General features: G+C 42.5%; 4 protein-coding genes across 6 annotated transcripts; 3 read left to right on the top strand and 1 right to left on the bottom strand.

The window, feature by feature from the left end:
- Positions 1–911: 911 nt before the first annotated feature.
- LOC143516777 (homeobox-containing protein 1) lies at positions 912–9,235 on the bottom strand. Of its 2 annotated transcripts, XM_077008600.1 has the most exons (11): positions 9,101–9,235; positions 8,475–8,586; positions 7,853–8,261; positions 6,561–6,646; positions 6,175–6,285; positions 5,254–5,379; positions 4,831–4,984; positions 2,994–3,076; positions 2,725–2,820; positions 2,427–2,548; positions 912–2,317 (listed from the first exon to the last, which is right to left on the bottom strand). In XM_077008600.1, the coding sequence occupies exons 2-11, from the start codon at positions 8,551–8,553 to the stop codon at positions 2,177–2,179; spliced, it is 1,407 nt and encodes a 468-aa protein (XP_076864715.1). In that variant the 5' UTR covers positions 8,554–8,586; positions 9,101–9,235; the 3' UTR covers positions 912–2,176. The 2 variants fall into 2 exon arrangements, with proteins under 2 accessions (XP_076864715.1, XP_076864716.1); XM_077008601.1 differs by lacking the exon at positions 5,254–5,379.
- Positions 9,236–9,661: 426 nt separating this feature from the next.
- Positions 9,662–11,288, top strand: LOC143516778 (gap junction beta-4 protein-like). Of its 2 annotated transcripts, XM_077008604.1 has the most exons (2): positions 9,662–10,538; positions 10,641–11,288. In XM_077008604.1, the coding sequence occupies exons 1-2, from the start codon at positions 10,178–10,180 to the stop codon at positions 10,985–10,987; spliced, it is 708 nt and encodes a 235-aa protein (XP_076864719.1). In that variant the 5' UTR covers positions 9,662–10,177; the 3' UTR covers positions 10,988–11,288. The 2 variants fall into 2 exon arrangements, with proteins under 2 accessions (XP_076864719.1, XP_076864718.1); XM_077008603.1 differs by having other exon boundaries at positions 9,662–11,288.
- Positions 11,289–12,672: 1,384 nt separating this feature from the next.
- On the top strand, positions 12,673–13,634 carry LOC143516237 (gap junction beta-3 protein-like). The gene has a single exon (XM_077007799.1). The coding sequence runs from the start codon at positions 12,864–12,866 to the stop codon at positions 13,632–13,634; it is 771 nt and encodes a 256-aa protein (XP_076863914.1). The 5' UTR covers positions 12,673–12,863.
- Positions 13,635–14,130: 496 nt separating this feature from the next.
- On the top strand, positions 14,131–21,234 carry tmem54b (transmembrane protein 54b). The gene is given in 7 exon segments (XM_077007781.1): positions 14,131–14,414; positions 17,037–17,227; positions 17,978–18,037; positions 18,971–19,162; positions 20,142–20,273; positions 20,555–20,722; positions 20,724–21,234. Coding segments are annotated over 7 exon segments (819 nt in total). The 5' UTR covers positions 14,131–14,395; the 3' UTR covers positions 20,781–21,234.
- Positions 21,235–21,278: the final 44 nt, after the last annotated feature.

The following is a 21,278-nucleotide window of genomic DNA, read 5'->3' as shown; positions in this document are numbered from 1 at the left end:
ATAAATTAATGTATGGGAGTAAACTGAATTATTTGTTGCAGTTTTAATGTTTAGGCATGTAATTGTGCCGATGTCAAACTTGGCACATTCAACCTCCACTGATTGCGTGGCAGCAGCTACAAAGCTGATGTCATGTCAAGTGTAGAACTATATACAGGGGCCAGTATTTAGTGTACTGAGTGGAGAGAGACACCGTGTAGCAGTGCTGCTACACTGGGCAGAGAACAGCACCGCACTAGGACACATCACACATTAGCAGCAGTAATTGAAGACTACTGTAATACAATCAAAGTCTGTAACGTTTCCAACATCTACATGACACTAATTAGCAATGGCATAATCAATAACTATAAATAATTTCAATAACAAAAAGTACATGCACATCTTAAAAATTATATATTTTAGTGACTATAAAGACTAAAAGTAAAAGTTAAATATTCAATAGTAATGTTGAATTATTAGTATCAGAAATTCAATTGTCTAGTACTAATTCAATTTCCCCTCTTGACAATAAAAATTTTGAATTTAAGATTTTAACAAAAATTTTGTTTCAGATTAAAGCAGGCTTAAAGTCTTGGCGTGTCAATTCTTTGTGTGTGTGGCTTTAGGTTGTGAAGCAACTTTGTTTTGGCTCTTTATTGACCTCATAGTTTATAAGATCGAATGATATTTAGGAGAATATGGTTGGAAAACATATCAGATTTGGTCACATTTTTTGTTTACCACAGGACAAAGCTAAATGCTAAGCATTTTAGCTATATGCTAAACAAAAAAATTATCTTTTTCAAAGATCTGAAAGATAAATCTACCTCTGCACAATGTGCCCCCCCCCCCTCCCACAACACTAATAAGAGAAACGTCACGAGTGCATAAGGTGTAAAAAGTGGTGTCAGTAAATCCATACACAAGACTATATTTGTACACTAGATTTATTGAAGTCATCAGGGAAATGCAGACAGAGATGGGCCTTGGCAGCGTGCAACACTCCCCCGTCCTCTCACACAGAGCTGGACCAGGCTGGAGTTATCATGGCTTAAAGCCCTTCACTTTGCCGCATTGCTCATACTTTTAAACTCATCATCATCAGAGAAAGGCAATTTGTCTTTGACCACATTAAAATGTATTCTCTGTTTATGATGACGTACCTTGGCATAGCTTTGGCATCAAAGAGACGAGGAGAAAATAAAAACCAAAACTGTGGATCCACCTGGAAGCAGCTTGCATTAAATTCTAATTTTGACATAGATACATGTCTTTCGTAGCTTTACATACTGCATTAGCTTATGAAAGTAATAATGGTGCTCATAGCAAACCATAAGTAGGATTTTTTTCATATATAAAATGAAGCATTTTAGAGCCCATGTACCAGTCAGAGGTCACAATAGCTTAAGTGACTGGGTACAGAAGGGCTTGAAGTAGTGGTTAATATAAAAAGAGTGAAAAGTCATGATTATCTGCTTTATGAATAGATCATATTTAAAGAAAATCTTTCAGCTTCGCTTACTAAAAATGTAAAGAAAAAAAAAAGACATATAAACACACGGTAAAGTGATCTGAGACATACAATCCCAACCCCGAGGTTATTGATTTTAGAGATACTGAGTAAATATGGGGCCATATGCTCTCCACCAAATCCCAAATTTAGTTTTACCTGAGTTGGTGGTGGTGTTCAGGTTGTGTAGTTGTCCTTTCCCATATGAGAACTATTGCATATCAGTAAGGATATTTCCACACTACCTGCATTTACACAAGCTTCACACATTCAGTGCACGCCGTCACCACACCCAAACACCTGTCCTGCAGGTTCCGCCCACACTGCTCACTGCTTACTTTTATGAGGTTTGCTTTTAAACTGTTAGACATGAGAAGAGTGAGAGAATGGAAAAAAGGCTTTAGCATGAGGTGGAAGGTTACCAGTTTGCACCATACGCATCTTTCCCTCTTACAATATGCATTAAGACCGTCTTGGAATGCACAATATAGTGTATAGAGATAAATATTGCCATTACTACAAGCGTGATTACTGTAGATACATACGGTTGCCTCCCTACCACTAGAGGCACCAGAGAGTTTGGTGTCTGGCCTGACTTAGATGTCATCCTCAGAAATGTCTAATAATGACACCAAGCGGCACAATTTCAGGCCACTAAAATAAGACGTTGACTCCAGCCACCGCTCACTCCTCATCGCCGGCCTCCCTTTTCGAGTCCTCCAGCTTCTGATCCATGTGTTGGGCAGGGCTCGCAAGAGGCACTACTTCTACTGCAGGCAACGTGGCTCCATCCTGTTCACTTTCCTTTCTTTGAGAGAGCTCGTCCTGGGCACACAGATGGACACCTTAGCATTTTTGAAAAGCTGCTACAAATGCACATTCCATTTTTATCCATCACTGAAGAGATGGGTGTGGCTTAGATCATGTCTTTTACCTGCTCAGCAAATCGTTGATTCACTACCTGATCCCCAAACTCTTGGTTCTCAAGCTCTTCTCCATTGGAGTGACAGCTGGGACTTGGCACCTCTATTCCATGGCTCTCAAGAATGGCAGCCTCTGAGAAAGTGAGATGTTAACAGATGAGTGAGCAAAAGGGGGTTAAAAAAAACAATAGAATTTAAACCTGGGTTACTCTACGTCAAAACTTGTTTCTTGAATTTTTAGATGGTGCCTAGTATTAACCCACTACCACAGAGTAATTTTTAAAATACCATAATTTCAGTCCATCTCACCTATGTTTGCTCGCCTCTTCATCTCCTTTCTACGATTGGCAAACCAGTTATACACTTTGAGTGCTGTGACTCTCTCAAACTCTGAGAGTTTGCACCCTGCAACGCCATTTCACAAACAGAAGAATCCAGTAGTTTCATTTTAATCTGGACAATCTAGTCCATGGTGTACATTCACAATCACACAGAAACCTCAAAGAGAACACTTACATTATTTTTCCTCTTATAGAGCTGCTTCCAGTCTGCATATAAAACGATGAAGGATTAATCACCTGGTTTTTGGATGACTGAGTTGCAGGCATTGGCAATCTCCTCTCTCTTCGCTTCATCAGGATATTGATTCTCTATAAAGAAACTGACAGATGACATCCAACAAATCAGAGCACATTATATATAGTGAAGACTGGCACTGCATTATAAGAACAAAGCCCAGAGGTGCACAGACAGACAGACACACACACACACACACCTCTAGGATTACTCTTCACAGCCCTTGTTTATAGCCCAGGTGACAAAGAAGAGCAAAACACCTACACATCCTCAACCTTCACAGTGCAGTTACCATGGGTTTGCTCTTTGTCATCTTCCTGATAACTTGAACTGCCTACAGCAGGGACTGACAGGCCTTCAATTTGTATCCAAAGGCCCTCTAGTGGTAATGAATGAAGCCTGTCAGACCATCCCTGTGTAACAAAATACAGCTTATAACTTCACATTGATCTAGCTACATTCTGACCAAAGATATCATCTCTTATGCGCTGGTGACTTGAGACATCCTTCTTTTCAAATATGCATGGTAATATATCAAAAAATAAACATTCAATCTTTGTTTTCCCACCATCACAGTTAAAACAGTCATAAATAAGATATTTCAGAAAAAAATCTTCCTCTTGGGAATAATTTAGTAATTTAGTAAGTAAGAGAACCGATAGTAAGTAAGAGAAATAATGCAACAGTAAATGTATAAATTAAAGTAAATATTAAAATATGTATCCCAGATCAAGCACTGACTGTGGGGATTCTGCCACAAAACAAAAAGCTTGTATATTTTAAATACAAACTATGAGTCTTTTTACAGTAGAGTTTATGGTGCAATCAGTCACACTTAAGAACACCAAATCATGTACTCAAGTTACTGATGACGGTGTCTAATAACCTTATGGTGTACTAGGTTTATTAAGAGTTGGATGTAAAATCCATTATCAAAGGCAAAGCTTCAGACACCTCACTATAAAATAGGCCTGTAAATCACTGCAGTGGGAGACAAATGTACTTGTGTGCAGACACCCTGCAAACACACGGACAAGGGGTAAATAAAATTTACCTATAACATGGAGAAGGCCTTTTTTCAGAATGCACTTGTAATGTAGTGTCTTACATTTCACTTTATGTTTGGACGTTCATCAAGTGCTCCAGTGCAAATTTTTTCAACACTTCTTTGTTTACGATTGTTTTCCAAACTGGAAGAATTGGGTTTTACCTCATAAATAAACATACATCACTGATGGAACACTAGAAAGTCAGAGTTCGTTCAGGATGCACACAGCACACAGTAAAAAAAAAGTGATTTCCCATTATATTTCCAGCCCTAATTTCCAGTTTTGAAGATTCATCTACTGCAAGCTGATTTGCAGTATAAATCTGGAGCCCCCTGGCCATTTTCACACATTTTTCAAAGTTTTTTATTTATTTGAATATAAATGAATGAACTACCATACACAACGCAATGTGGATGCCCTGCTAATCTCAGCATGCTCTCAGAGTTCACCCTCTGGGACACAATCCTTCCTTCTTTCTGGGAAATGGGATGCTTCTAAAACGGTTTGAAATTATGTTTTGGACCAATTTTGGTCAATAACCTGTCTATGAATCTCTATATTTATGTCTATGTTTAATTAGATGTTTTTTTTCTTAACCGTATAGTCTATAACATCTTTATAATTATTCTGAGCCATGATATCAGAGAATGTAATGAAGCAAATTAAGTTTAAAGCTAAATTAAACAGTAAAAGCAGCTATTTCCAGTAGAAAACAGACCCATGGGACAATAGACCTGATAACCTGCTGATACAATGACTGGCCAGTTTTCCCTCTTTGTGATTGGCTCACCTCTCCATGATTGACTGACACTCTTTCCTCCACGTGAAGCGGCTGCCCCTTCGTAGTCTGAAAGGCCCGCCCACAGCCGCCCTGTCTCCGGGGCTACCTGCAACCCTCCAATCAGGTTCTTCTTTGACCAAGGAACGCATAGAAAGAGTAGCACCTGCAGGCATATTAAACAGACATAACAAAATAAAAGTGAAATATGCAATAATAAAACGCACTTTTTGGCAATCCATGCTAACATATATAGAGATGTGTCAAGTGTTGAACAAACATTACATGAATTACACATTTAATAATATGATATCCATAAATCTCTCTGAAAATTTTCAAAATAATGCTCTCTGGGTCATGCATTGCCTATCGACCAGCTTTAAGTACAGCAGCTGGGTCCATAAGTTAGAGGCTTCCTTGCAGCATAGAGGTTACCTGGCTGGGACTGGGGTGCAGAGTACCAGGGGAGAAGGTGCATCAGTAGTTCTCTCTGTCTACTCCATGGGGTGTCAGTTCTGCTCCTGGGGCCCTGAGCGTGCTGGTTTTCACTCCATCTGAACCCTTTAAGCCATTCAGGCAATCAGAAAACTGGACGTTAACTATGATCTCTTCCAAAGGCTGACAAAGTTTACTATACATGGGTCTGCACCACCTTCAAAATATATCTCAATAAAAATCGGTTGTATAAACGGTCTGTTCAAATCCACCGGGTTACAAGGTTCATAATTCAAGGCATTAAGTATGCAGAAGCATGCTCGACACTGCAGCATTGCAGAGGATTACAAAGCAACATGCCAGCGGCTGTGTTAGTAGTGTTAGGTGGAGCAGGGACATCAAGAAAACCAGCAGGTTCCAGGCCCAGGATCAGGACTGAGAGCTACAGTGCACAACCTAGTCTGGGACTCCGCAGAAAGGAAGCGAGAGGTAGGGGGTCCCGGTGGCTTCAGTCTCCACATTACTTCATGATCCCCTTCAGATATTGTCACATTCACTCTTTTTAATATGAGTAAGTGAGTGATTTGGCTGGATGACAGGCTGCGAAGTTCATTCCCTAAACAGTATGCACATCTATAGGATTTGCCAAACTCAACATTAACTCAGCGATATAAATAATGGTAAATGAAATCGCTCGGTTTCATTTCAATTCATTAGGTCAACAACACTTTATATAGTTTCTTAAGGCCCCGTTTCAGACTTGATATTTTATACGAAATCATTAGCATGGAAAGCATATGGAAGGTAAGTGTGACGGAACTGAATGTTAGACGAACAAAAAACCCACAGCAGCTCTCCTTTCCTTCAGATGCCCATGTGAAGACCAAGTGCCTCTGCTACTGGTCCGAGCAGCCTGCTTACCTGGGCTGTTGCGCTCCAGTAGGTACCAGCGGTAGAAGGCCCTGCGTTTGGAGTCACTCATCTCCAGGCCCTGCTGCAGTAGCCACTGGGATATGTAGCTCTGGCTGATACCTACAGCAGGGAACACAACATGGATGGAACAGGGACGATGATAACGACTTGTATAGACGTTTTCTCTGCCTCAGAGAACACAACAGTTAGTTACTCAGTTTTAGTTCTGCCAAGAGTGATTTCTTTTCAAAAGTGACAGATGTTTGATGATCAGTGTTTACGGACATGAACTTTTACAACTTTCTCTACAGGGAGAGCGTACCATTACATCTCATTTTGTCACCAATATTAAAGCCATTACAGCACTGGATGTCAAAGTGAGTTTTATCCATTACCTGTGACTTGCCCAACTATAGCCTGAGAGATTCTCCTGTTATTGAGGAAAGCCTTGATCTCTTCCTTTACCAGGTTACTGTCCCTCCTAAAAACAACACAGGCCTAGGGGTGACACATCAAATAAACAACACCAGTCACTGCACCAAGACATGGAGTCTAATACCAGATGCGCACGTACCTGAGCTATTATGCACTGTGATGTTATTACTGTTACAGCTAAATTATTAACGAGCTACAACACTAATTAGATGATATATTGTGAGCCATGATATCAGAGAACGTAATGAAGCAGTTTAAGTTTAAAGCTAAATTAAACAGTGAAAGCAGCTATTTCTAATGTGTTTTATCATTTTAACAGTTTCTGCAATTTCCTGCCTGAAATGACAACATGAACAAATTACACTGTAACGGTGGGAAACGGTCCAATCAAGTCACATTTACATAAGCCTTTTTCTTTCTTTATCACACTGCATCAAGCGTTTTCTATTCTGAGCAGCCCTGATCACCACTGGGTGTGAGGGAGAAAAACTGTCAAGTAGGAAAAAAACACAACAAGAGTGTAAAGAAGGCTCCAAAATGCAGACACCGTCCAGTGATCAGCCATGACCGCATTTCACCGAACAACAGGCATGTTGTAGAAATGAGGAAAACATAACAGCACCAGTACATACAAATAGCTATTTTTAGAATTCGTTTCTGAAACTCTTTAGACACAGTGCGCATTCTTAAAATGAAAAACACAGCATGCATCCTCAAAAGACTTTACATTTAAGTAACAACAGGATTACCCAAAGCATTTTGTCTATACATTCAACTAAAGAATATCAAAATCTAGGAGGGACTAAAAAGTCCAAATGCAGATGAAAGAATTTTAAAGTTTTATTTTAATTTATATCATGTTAACATTGCCTTAATGAACAGGAACATTGTTACATTTTTCATAACTATATTTACCTTCATCTTAAAATTACAGTCAAATTACTCATCTTACTATATGATAATTACACCATTAGAAGTATTTTCACAGTCCTAGTGCCACAAGCCTTAGAGTCCAGCACAACCTGAAACTTCAAGAAGTTAAAGAGCTTTAAAACATCCCATCAAAACTAGCCATCTCACCATCTATCCCAGTCCACCTGACCCACTTCAGAAAGACTTGTCATTCTCTGAAAATTACACCATGCCTCCTGGGATATTTGCTACCATTATCTGTGGTTATATTAATCTCTCCCTCTCTTTAATGTTCTGAGCAAACACCAGCGACATGAAGAAACACAATGCAATTGTATACCTCATGTATTCCTCCACCTTTTCCTCCAGATCCCAGTCCTCTTCTGCCAGATCGTAACTGAACGACCTCTGAACTCCACTGGGTGGGTACAGAGGTGGAGGTGAAGCGTCGTAGCTGTTGCTAGGTGACAGTGCAGCATCCAGGACAGGGGTTTGTGTGGTAGCTGAGGTGAGGGAGGAGGACGAGGAGGAGGAAGAGGGCGCAGTCGTGGCCGCGGAGGTAGGAGCAGTGGGTGGGGCCGAGTGATTGTCACAGCAAGGGGTGCGGTGGTCTGGTTCCAGTCTCTCTAGAGACTCCAGGGCTTGGATTATCTGAGGTTTGGTTAGCCCCGAAAGCCTGAGACGCTGAAGCAGGTCGATCTGCTCAATGGTATAGCGAGGTTCCACATCACAACACTCCATCCTGGCATCTGAGAGAAGAGTTGACTTCATACTTGTGCATGTGGAATTGAATTATTAATGACAAAAGTACTACAAACAATTTCCAGTAAACAAATTTTATTAACTTTTTTTGTTTGTAACTGTGGGGGAAATAAAAAAACATATCTAAAGTTTATTTTGAACTGAATGTGGGCACGTAAATGAAATGTGTAACGTGTTGCGCCGTTGTGAGCCCCGCTTACCTGACAGCTGAGGTGATAGTCGGCCCGTGGGGAGCGGTTCGGTGCGTGGAGCCACAGCAGGGAGGCACCACTGTCGCATGGTCCACAAGTCACCGCAGGGGCTAAAAGACGTCTGTCAAATAAAAATAAAAAATTCCCGAGGCATTAAGCTCACCACAGGAAAGTCCTTCGGGCCATGAAAATTCTTACTGCGAAAGTTAAACACGTCCATTGCGCTTAAATGCGTAACGACGTGCGGGTTTACAGCAGTTTCTGCAACTGTGACAGCTTTTCTCTCATGTGTTTCGCTGCAGTTTTCAGCAGTTAGCTAGCGGTAGCTTACTAGCTTTAGCTACCGAGCTAGCGGTTTGCGAAGGCACACTTGAAACCTTTTGTTTTGAACCGTGTTTCTCTTGTTTCTCACTGAATTACTTCGGACAGCCTCCACACGACACACAAGTCCGGTTACACCGCGACGTCGCCGGATACAATATCGAAACAAAAGACACTGTAACGAATTTTTGTTGCCACTTTTTCTTTTTTTTTTAAATTGCGGATGTGAAATGGCAGCTGACACGCAAAGCTGTGATAAACGGGACTAAACGGACTGCTCGTTGCCGCCAGCGAGCGGGCTGCGTCCGCCTTACCTCCCCGCGCTGGCGCTGCCTGACCGCAGCCGGAGGAAGGGACCGTGCGGCGGGCGACGCGGGCGGTGCACTCCCCTGGTAGACGTGGGCCCGACCGCCCTGTGCGCTGCCTCGTAGTCCCGAGTCGTCCCGACTAGCTAATGAAGGTGATCCGAGAAGGGTCACATTGTCCTGGGATGCTGCAGTATAATATCACTCGGGTGTTATGGCGAGCGGTCTCGACGTTACTGACCTCTCCGCCCGCAGCGACGGTCCCAGGTCGGTGCAGGAAGTAGTTATCCCACCAGGAGGGGGAATTAAAGGAAACTTCTGTTGCCTACCCTCGTATTATTATTAACAGCATCGCTGAACATGTCTGTGAGTAACTGGAAGAGGCGACAGATGTTACACAGCACCCTCTAAGTATCATTGCATCTGTCGGGTGTAGCCAGATGTTCGAGAAAGCGCAAATATTTCCGTTGAAATAATATGCGTATCTGCCTTTGAGGTAAGTAATATTATTAGGTCAGTTTCAAGCCACGAAACAACAGTGGAAAATGTTCAGGTAACTCATGAGCACATAACATTGTTGGTTGACATTTGTAGGCAAACATTATTTTTTTCAGTTCAGTGTTGGATATTATGTGCCTAGAGCTGGGAGAATACGAATAAATAATGTACTAACAGTGAAACAGGTTTAAAAAGTGCTGTCTACTGCATGAAAGTTTACTACATCTGAAACAGATTACGACACCTCAAATAAATTAAATAACGATTATGCGATAAGAGAACTCAACTAAACCTCACATTTAGTAAGATGAATCTCTATTTCTCTCACACCCTCTCTGTCTCTCTTTCTCTCTGTCTCTCCCTCTCTCTCTCTCTCTCTCTCACACACACACACACACACACACACACACACACACACACACACACACACAGACAATAAGTCTCACCATGTTTGCTCACTTAGTTGGTCAGAGTTTGGTCACGTAATAGCTGAAGTGAACGCCACACCTCAGGTTCTATCAGCAAAGACCAACACAGAACCTTCTGCTTTCAAAGAGCGTGTTCAAGTGTTAGTGTCTGTGTTTAAAAATGAACTGGGCTTTCCTTCAGGGGCTAGTTAGTGGCGTCAACAAGTACTCGACCGCTTTCGGCCGCATATGGCTCTCTGTGGTGTTCATCTTTCGTCTGATGGTGCTGCTGGTGGCAGCCGAGAAGGTGTGGGCTGATGAGCAGAAAGACTTTGAATGCAACACCCGGGAGCCGGGCTGCCACAATGTTTGCTATGACCATTTCTTCCCCATCTCTCCTTCTCGTCTGTGGGCACTGCAGCTCATCTTCGTCACCTGCCCGTCTCTCTTGGTGGTGTTGCATGTGGCGTACCGTGACGACCGCGAGAGGAAGCACGAACTGAAACATGGCGAGGGCTGTGAGCATCTCTACCAAAATACCAGTAAGAAGCGAGGAGGACTGTGGTGGACATATCTCTTCAGCCTCATATTCAAGATGTCTGTGGACGCGGTCTTCATTTTCCTCGTGTTTTACATCTACGAAGCCAGCTTCTTCCCTCTGCTGGTGAGGTGTCAGGAGGATCCCTGCCCCCAGGTGACAGACTGCTACATCGGCCGTCCAACGGAGAAGCGCATATTCACAATCTTTTTGCTGGTGGTCAGCTTTGTCTGCATCCTGCTCACTCTGTGCGAGATACTGTACCTCGTTTGTAAGCGTTGCCGCGAATGTGTCGTCTCGCACAAACTCAACAACCAGACTGCAGCCGTCTCTTCACTGGCCAGCAAATGTAATAAAGACAGCATGCAAGAGTTTACTCTGTTAGACAAAGCCAATGGTCATACCACAACCGAGGACGTCTGTGCTCCTGCTTATGGCTTAGTCATCTCTTGAACTCAGACAGCTAAGAGAGAAAATGTAGTTTTTTCCCCCTTATGTGTGTATTTTTGTCCCAGTCTGTATGTTACAGTATCTTAATATCATAAAGAGAAGGAAAATAAGCATATTAAGCAGGCAGATCACTACATGTTATTTCTTTAATTAGTACTAAAACTTTTTTTGTTGTGTTCTATTTTTTAAGTTACTGTAATTATAGATTTTTACAGTAAAGTGTAACAAAACTTGAGCTTGCTTCTGTCTAAATATTGCTTTTGATGTTTTCTCATATAGTGATGTTGGCAAACCTCATAATAAAACTAAGCAATAAAATAACTGTCTTGTGTCTCATGTGTGAATTGGGGGAAAATCAGAAACTGCTCATCAACGGTCAACAACAAAGATACACAAGAATCAGTATTAGTGCTCTGAGACCAAATATAACCATTATACCTCAACGAACTACTTTCCATTATAACTCACCATTATGACTCAGCTTGACCAACTACACCTACTGTACTTCACCATTTGCAATGAATGCAATTGCTGAGATAGCCACAAACAGTTCATAATGTCTTGAGACTTGTAGTGCTAATTTATTTAGTATAAAGCATGTCTGCTGTGTGGTAGTGGGGGAGGGGGGTCAAGCATGCATGTGCAGTGTTATGCATATAGCTGGCAATTATTAATTTTTTTATAACAACACCTGAGTTGTGATTAAGACACCAAAACTTCTGATATGAGTAACTATCAATAGGTGAAGTCTTAGAAGAAACTCCCTATAAAACAAACTGTTTTGATTAGTCAGTGCCTGTTAGTAACCCCTATCCGGGTGATATCAGGTATTAATCATGTAATTTAAAATTTAAAATGTCCAGAACTTTTGTTCTCTGTGCTCCTTGTCTTGGGTAAATAAAATATTTGGCGACAAAGCTTATCTCTGCTTTTAAGGCAAGGCGAAGGTCATCTGGGGTAACAAGTCACAAAAATGGAGTGAGAATACATTCATCATTAGGGGCAGATATGCTTCATGCATTTACAGCACCACAGGTATAATAACATCCAAGATACAAGCGCGTATTCATTCATTCAACATTTGTCACATGAATTAGCAGGTAAATTCCAGAAAGCAGGTGGGTCAAGAGTTTAATTTCATGGTGAAGTTATCCCTTTAATTATAGTAAAGCAGAGCCATATCTTAAGTAGTCTGGGGAACATGAAAATATGAAAGTAAATTAAATTACTATTCAAGTACATAACTGAATGACGTTTTTACAGATTGCCTTTGTGCCAGTGGATTAGTAGCCACTTTAAAAGCCTCCCATGCAAAGTCAGTATGCAGATAAGAAGATGATGAAGCCACACCCCTTCACGACAAAGTGTGTGACAAGTACATAGTCCTACAATCCAGCATAAGAGTGAGTAGATGCTAGAAAAACAGCTAGTCAAACGTTAGTGATGAACTAGGCAACTTATTCATATAATAAAATGATGGATCAAGCAACATTGTAGGTATGGCACCTTGGTGATTTCATATGTTACTATTGGGCTATGTAAAAATTAAACATATTATACTATGTAATTTGCATGTATTTACAATTGCAGATAGTAATGTAATTTACATAATTGTAATATGATGGATTTTTTATGTCGTATGAAAAATACTTGTGATTATTGTGTATTATTTGAGTCAAGTTGAAATCTGAACCCATTTTAAAATTCATTATAGAATACTTTATGATTAAAGGCACTCTTAATGAGTAGGGTTATTTTTCCTGTGTTTCTACTGGTTTGTAAGGATTGCCTGTCACTGCTGTCAGTTGGTTGCACCACTTGAAGGCATCATCCAGCTTCCTTACTAACGATTCTCATCTAACTTTGAAAACCTCCATTCATGGATTGGAAGACCCTCGAATCCCTTCTCAGTGGGGTAAATAAATACTCCACTGGTTTTGGGCGAATCTGGCTGTCCCTGGTGTTCGTGTTCCGTGTCATGGTGTTTGTGGTAGCTGCCGAGCGCGTGTGGAGTGACGATCATAAACAATTTGACTGTGACACCACAAGACCAGGCTGCACCAATGCCTGCTATAACTACTACTTCCCCATTATACACACACGACTCTGGGCCCTGCAGCTCATCTTTGTCACCTGCCCTTCCTTCCTGGTCGTGATGCATGTGTGGTACCGCGAAGACCGTGAGCGCAAGTACCGCCTCACCCATGGCGAGGACGCAAAGCTCTACGACAACCCCGGGCAGAAGCACGGGGGTCTGTGGTGGACATACCTCTTCAGCCTGTTCTTCAAGACAGGCATCGAGGTGGGATTCCTCTACCTGCTCCATCTGATCTACCAGAACTTCGATATGCCCCGCAGTGTGTTCTGTGATATTGAGCCCTGCAGGCAGGTGACGTGTTACATAGCACGTCCCACGGAGAAGAAGATCTTCACATACTTCATGGTGGGGGCTTCAGCCATCTGCATAATTCTAAACGTGACTGAAATCTTCTACCTGATTGCCATGCGACTCATTCATCTCACCCACAAGGGCAGCCATGTCACCTCGCGAAGGAGATGTGCAGAGCCAGAATGTGACAGCTGTAACATAGCAATGACATCTGTAAACTACAAGCTAGCTAATCCAGAAAAGGCAGAAAAGCAATTTTAAAGACCCAGACTGGTGATGCAGGGGATGTGGGATGTGGCTTAGTATATACAACTGTCAAATAAATGAATGATAATTTGTTGCTCAATTCTGTTATTGGCTGAAAATAATTTTAATATATACTTTTAATTGAATTTTTATTACTGGAAGGTGTGTGTGGATTACAATTTTACATAACTATAAGACATACGAGTGTGTGTGTGTGTGTGTGTGTGTGTGTGTGTGTGTGTGTGTGCGTGTGTGCGTGTGTGTGTGTGTGTAAAATTAATAAATCAATTTATTCAATAATCTTTCTTTTCATGGCTCTCTATAAACACTTGTATTAAAACACAGAATGGACATAATTGGTGGTTTAGGCCTAAAATTACCCCATCCGTTACATAAGATAATATGTTTAGAAACCACGTGGCGAACCACGTAATTGTTCATACTATTTAAATATGCAATATACTTCAACATTCAGGTTGATCAAATAAATCGAACTAGTTAGGAACGTTACCTTTGCTCTCTGTGAAACACCTGCGGGCAAACTCAGCGGGGCGTTACCTGTTTGGTTACGTCGATTTGCATGCAGACAGAGCTACATTTTACAGAGCGACTTTCTAACCTAACAAAGTCTAGAGTTCAAGCGCTCTAGGAATGCTACATCTGTCCACATCGTTCCACGGGATTTTACTGCTGAATGTGGCAGATGTGTTGATCTCTCGCTGGTTGATTGGCGTGTAACTTCAGGCACCATGACTGATGATCCTTTCAGAAGCTAAATGAAAATGGTCATTTCAGGTGAGTTTCAACAGACAGTAACATATTGCCACATGTAGTCATCAAGTACTGACCCGAAAAGTGTGAATTAACCGTGTCTAACTTCTAACTAAGTATCTAGTCGCGGAGGTTGTTTAATCATAAACTGGAGATCAATATTGGGAGGTGGAGTCGCTGGATGTAGCTGTCTGCAGCGTTTAGGCCGGGTGTGTTGGAGCTTTTGAGCTGTTGACAACAGTTCATATCTTGGATTAAATGTTTTTACTTCATGTTAACTTGAAAACCTCATTTGTAAAATGTCTGTAATGCGTTTAATAACCAAATTTCGTTGTCTTAACCGTTGAAACAGCTTTGAAACAGTCTTGTGTGGAGAGTACAGTGGTTAATTTAGGTGATGTTTCAGATGCTTCAACCAGAGTGTTGTGAATGTTATCAATACTGGGGTCACGATGATCCTGACCTGTGTTGGGACTTGTGCACTCTCTTTAGGTTTAAATAGGTAAACACGACCTCTGCCGTCTGCACAAGTACTGGAATTTAGTTGGAACATCTAGTGTGAGTTTAAAGACGTAGTACTGGTGAGCACCAAAGCTTCATTCTTCTGAAGATGATGTAGCTGAGAAGCACGTCTACTTTAGTGTTTCTGTTTAAGCAGTGGTTTTTTTTTCTAAACCGGAGAAGCCCTCGCACCCACCAAACCAGTCAAATTGCATTCATTTCTAAAGCTAATGTACAGGACAAAGTTATAGTGAGTCGTCAGAAGTTCCTAGACTTCCAACATAACTTTTGCTAAATGAGTATATTTTATTTTATATGGAAACCCCACTCTTATGTTCAGTAAGCGTTAGTAAACTGAGTGGTAAGGCTATCAGAATCACTTTGTTAAAGTGCACATACAAGGACTTTGTCTTGGTAACATTTGTGCTTATTTGAAGGTGGAAGGATCTGCAGTCACATGTATTCTCATCAGGGATTTTTAGACCTGTAGTGGATGGTGAGCTATAGTCAGTCTCTCTCTCGCTGAACAGATGTTGTACCTAAGTTTGCCCTTGGCCTGAACAGATGCAGAAACAACACAGATAGTTATTAAAGATGACCTCATTATACTGGACTAGTGTTCCCTATGGGAGGTTGAATTAATGAGGGTGTCATTGAAGATTCATTAAAGAATTATCCCTGTCATTTTAAACCAGCAATTGTTCTGTTGAATGTGTTGAAAGATTATTATTTTTTTTGTTGTAAATGAATTAGACATTTTATAAACTAACTTGCATTGAACTTGCAAGTAAATTAAGAACAACAACATAATAAAAATATTCAGAGTCTATTTCTCAAGGTCTGTTTGCCTTGAAAGAACAAACTACGTTTTGGCTTATAGTCAGACTAGGGCTGAACAATTAATTGCATTTGCGATAATTTCGCGATTTTTAAAAACGCGATTGTCTAATCGCACAGGCTGTGATTTAAACTGGTCACGTGACTTGGGAGCGAGCCGAGCCGAGGACGAACGGAGCAAACCCGAGCAGGAGGCAGGGAGGTGGAGAAGTGAAGTTAACACAGCGCACTTTAACTTGTTGCACAATGGCTTCAGGCTCGACAGAAGCTGACACTACTGAAAGTCTAATACCAAAGAGGGGCAGCACATCAGTTGTGTGAAATTACTTTGGCTTTTAAAAGATGCTGCTCATCGTCAGGTACTGTGTAAAACATGCCTTGCTACTGTCGCTACGACGCGAGGAAACACTACAAACCTTCTTCAGCATTAAAAAAAAACACCACAAAGCCTCATATTTGTAAGGCTAAAATGCCAACGACCAGTGCTGCATCTTCAAATACGCAAAAGTGTTTCTCTGCGTTTATACAGCTTTAGTATGCGGTGAGCAGCGAAATACCGTAAAATCACGCATATAGGCGCAATAAGAGTTAAAGCGCGGATGAATCGCGAAAGCGCGGATAGCTTGACCGCGGTCCAGCAGACAGGATTCACTGACCGAACCGTTTGAAAGTGTAACTCCTTATGGATATAATTGGAAGCGGCACGCTGAAATAACTCGGGCAGTAACGGAGTTCATAGTGAAAGACATGATGTCCGTTAATGTAGTGAACAATCCCGGCTTCATGGCTTTGTTAAACACACTGGATATGCGCTACCAAATGCCCTCACGCACATATTTTAGCCAAGTTGCTATACCTGCAGGGTTGCCAACTCTCACGCATTGAGCGTCTTAGACAAAAAAGCTAGTAGTTCGCTCTGGCGCCAACCACAGGCGATCGATCGATCACGATATAATAATAATACTTAAATTTAGTCCATTTTTTACACACACACACCCCCCCCCCCCCCCCCCCCCGGCAACCCTGTATCTGAGCTGTATAAAAAATGCCGAAACAGAGTTTCCTGAAGTGGAACAATGGGAAAAAAATCGCGATTTTAAATCGCAATCGCAATTTATAGATAAAAAATTGCAATTAGATTATTTTCCAAAATCGTTCAGCCCTAAGTCAGACCACATTTTGTACTGCTTGGTTGACCAAAAACTGAGTTGTTGATGGTACATATTATTTTACAGCATTGTGTGTGTGTGTGTGTGTGTGTGTGTGTGTGTGTGTGTGTGTGTGTGTGTGTGTGTGTTTTTTTTACAGGCCTCTGCTGTGCCAATCTGGAAGAGCCCAGGTCGTTAATGAAGATGGGACTGTGTATGGTGTTGGTAGGCCATGTGAACTTCCTGCTGTCAGCGTTGGTGCATGGTACCGTGCTGAGGAACGTCACCCTCAATCCCCAGACCATGGAGTACGCCATCTCCAACATCCTGGCACTGGTGGCCGGCCTAGTGGTGAGACGTCCTGAGCATCCCCGTTACCTGCTGCCTCCCCGTTACCTGCTGCATTTTCATATTAACCTTTATATCCTCCAGACGTACATAGGCCTGTAGTGAGTGCTTAAAATGACCTAGGGTTAGGGTTAGGGCATCTTCCTTGCGTTAGCTAATATGTCTGTGATGCTGCGCTGAGACAGCAGCCCCTCGTGTACAACCAGCTGAAGCATATGCGCCATGCAGCCCACATTTTGTACTAGATCATCCATTGCTTTTTTCATAATTCTTGCAAAAGCTTGTATTCTCTACCCCAGCGATCGGCTGGTAATCTAAAACAATGTATTCAGTGACTCTGTGATCTTCTTGGCCATAGAAATTTTTAGGTGCTGTATTAAATTTGTAGTATTGAATGCAGATCCACTACCACCCCGTGAAACACTCATATTGCAGACATTACGCCTCGCTGTTGGACGCTGTTGTATTGTTTACGACAAAGATCTGGCTTAGGTTTGTGTTCAGAAAAGCCTAATGCCATGATCAGCCCGATTTTGATCTTTGAGATTGGATCGGGGCATCCCTAGCTTTACCTGTCATGTTACCATGTTATCGCTGTGTAAGGGATCATCGCCTATGATGCATCAAACACAGAATGGAGCACCACTGAATAAAACGGGTCGAAAAATCCAAGACGATGGATTGCATTGTGTCCGGTTCCACCTCCTTCTCCCCTATGCTCCATGTTCATCGTCTGCCTCTCTCTTTCTTCAGGGAGTCATTGTTGGAATACTGGTAATAGTCCTCTCTAAACGTGAGAAGAGTCGGGAACTGGTAAGCTCAGGACTCCCAGAAGCCCCCTCCCTCCCTTTGAAGCAGTCAGACAGTATGTTGAACTGTTTCAGTGATTTAATATTCATAATTTAAAATGCACACATTTCTTTGAGAAACTCCTTTTTTCATGTGGACTGCTTCTTCATTGGTATGTGGACAGGGTTCAAGCGTCCACTATGTTTGTTAGCTGGTGCTGTTGCTCTCAGTTCAGTGCGTAAGTAACAGCTCTCCAGCTGTATGGGCTTTAAAGATATTATCGTGTAGTAAGAAGGTAGCGGCATCAGAACCATATTTGTCATCGTTCACTAGTGAACACCTGACTACCATGAAGATTCATCCTTTAAAACTGGATTTAAATGAAAGTTTTGTGATGCATTAGTGAGTGAGGAAATTATTAATAATAATCAAAATGGTGAGCATGCTGAGTGTATAATCCATGCATTGTCAAACTGCACATGCCAGACCTGTTTTGCCTAAGTTTTTATCATGAAAGCTATCTGATACCCATTCTCTCTAAACTTTTTTTTTTGTAAATATCCATTGAAACGGATTGTAAACTCTGTTTTTAGCTTTCTCGTGTATGTTCAGAGCTTTCTAAACTCCTCGAGAGAATTGCCTAATGCGTCCAGTCCCCTTTCAGGTTGTCTGTGAGCTAACGAACATCTCTCCAGTTCTCCTCCACTGTATCATAATTGAAGCTCATTAGACACAGACTTGTGCGCATATGTTTAACCGTTGTTCTTTTGGCACTGATACTAAATACAGATACAGATATCAGATACAGATACAGATATTGTATTGATATACAAATCATATATTTGTATATCAATACAAATATTTTATTGCTGCTCTGTCTCCCTCTTGTGGCACAATGTGTTCGTGCAGGTCCCCTCAGCAGAGCTGCTAGCGAGTAAAACTCCTTTCCTTGTCCAGATGTGGTCTGTGTGCGTGCTGAGCGCAGGAAGTGGTCTGCTGGCAGCTGCCTCGTTTGTCGGGCTGATGGTTTCCGTGGTGTGCACCATCATCCATGGCAGCAAGGGTCTTCTTGAGCAGTGCAACCTACCGGATGGCATGAGTTCCTTCAGCATCACAGACGAGTGTCCCTTTGACCCCACACGCATTTACGTGAGTGGCCAAGACCAGCTGGAAATGCACTGAATGATCAATAAATTGTAGTAATACTGTGTAGTACCCGGCAAGTAAGTAATTATTTATAAGCTTTTATGAGACATCATATTCTCCTCGTTTTTTCCATGCGTGTACATCAGTGAATTTTCTGTAAAGGCAATGATGAAAGCTCATGGAATTTGAATTAAACTGGTTGAGGTTTGGGGTTTTTAGACTTGAAGTATGTAAGAGGACGATGATCCACAGATGGTCAGAGGCCTTGCAAATACTGCTGCCTTTTCAGCCTTTGGGACAGTGGTGGCTCTTCATGACTTCTGTAAATCCAGGAAGAGTTGTATAACATTGCTCTGATATCTGCAGAGCATCTGTTGAGAACTTTAAAACAGCACCGATTTCAAAGTCTTTTTTTATTTATTTATTTTTTAATAATAAACTGGATTTTTGGTAGCTCTTGCTCAATTATCCAGACCGCCTGGATAATTCTGATCGCTCTCGGAGATTCATCATGTCCGTCAAACCGTAATGGTCACTTAGCAAAACGATAGTATACAGTGGGAGGGAGAAGTATCACCATTCTTCATCACGCCTCCTCTCGCCTCCCTTTCTCATTCCTCCTCCTTCCCCTTGTCTCTCTCAATAAGACACGTGTTTCATCATCACGCCAGATGCAGCGGGGAAGCCGTTTGCTCTCCCACCCCCCCCCCCCCCCCCCCCCACCTTCCCCCTGAGAACAGACTGCCTCTCATAAAGCTCCTTTCCAAGAGCCTCTTTTCATTACCCTGAAACGGTCCCCTCCCCTGCTCTCCGCTGCTTCGCATTATCCTGCGTGGAGCGACTTGATTGGTACCAGTATGGCTGAAGTTCCTGGCGACGCACGTTGGTGCTCTCTGTCCAACCTTGTGTGTGTGAGATCTCGCGCACACACACACACACACACGTGCCACATGCTAAGAAGTGTTTCTCCCTCTCTCCCCAGAGCACCACTCTGATCCTGTGGGCGCCGTTGGTTGTGATGAGCGTGGTGGAGGGCGTGTTCTCGGGCCGCTGTGTAGCGGTCTGCATCTACTTCCTCCACAGCAAACCAGGAGCTCACTGTGAAGTTAGATCGGTGTGTAGATCTCTGTAGCTTCTCCCCATCCATTCAGAGCATGTTTTTACACCAGTTCCCTCATGTATATGAATGGGTGCAACGTGGTGATGCATGCGGCTTTCTAACGTGTCTGTGAAGGAGAATGAATATATTCTGGCACACGTGTGACTCACCCATGGCCCCTGTGTGTGTGTGGGGGGTGGGGGGCGTGTGTTCGGCCATGATGGATGACTCATACTGCAGCAGGACCGTAAGTGTGTGTGTTTTGTGTGGGCGTGCCTGTGTGCGCTTTGTTTCAGGTGAAGACCCTTGGAGCAGCTGAGCCTCTAGTACTCCCCTACCATGCCCCCCCACCCCGCCGTTGCCAAGGGAACGGAGTGTTGCGGCAGCTGGAGCGACCCCTGGAACAGCACGAGCTCCTGCACGCGGCGCACCCGTGCGGCTCGACCCGCTCGGCCCCGCCCCGCCGCTCCCCCCCCCCGCTTCAGCAGGGCTGCTCTGAACAGGACCAGCTTCTGGATCTAATGATCAGCCTCGCCGTTCTTCTGGCCAGACCGGTGTCTTCCTGCAATGAAGGTCAATGGAGCGTTCCTGGGCACATTCCACGAGAGCTTTACTGATGAGACTGTTTTGGGCCATTCACCATCGCATTTTACCTTTAAAAAAAAAGGCCTCGCTGCTATCTGTGCAGGGGATTTGGCATCGGGATAGCCGAACTTCCACATACTGCCTGTCGTTACCTGTGTGTGTGTGTGTGTGTGTGTGTGTGTGTGTGTGTTTAAATTCATGTAGAGTATACAGAGTCTGGATTCTGAAGTACAATAAATTAAATTTATGTTTGGCAGATCTTCAATTGCCTGTCTTAAGTTTTTCAATTGTTTGTGTTTTGCGTGTGTGTGTGTGTGTGTGTGTGTGTGTGGTGAATGATTTAGTGTAAATATATTTTTCTGCCCTAACTAATTTTGGTCTTCTGAGATCCTCGAATCTATTATTGAAACCCAATTATACTTGGGACCCATCTTT

Source organism: Brachyhypopomus gauderio, chromosome 6 (genome assembly GCF_052324685.1).
Source record: "Brachyhypopomus gauderio isolate BG-103 chromosome 6, BGAUD_0.2, whole genome shotgun sequence".
Lineage (NCBI taxonomy): Eukaryota > Metazoa > Chordata > Actinopteri > Gymnotiformes > Hypopomidae > Brachyhypopomus > Brachyhypopomus gauderio.
Note: the sequence above shows the minus strand (reverse complement) of the source record. Positions and strands in the feature narration are given on the sequence as shown.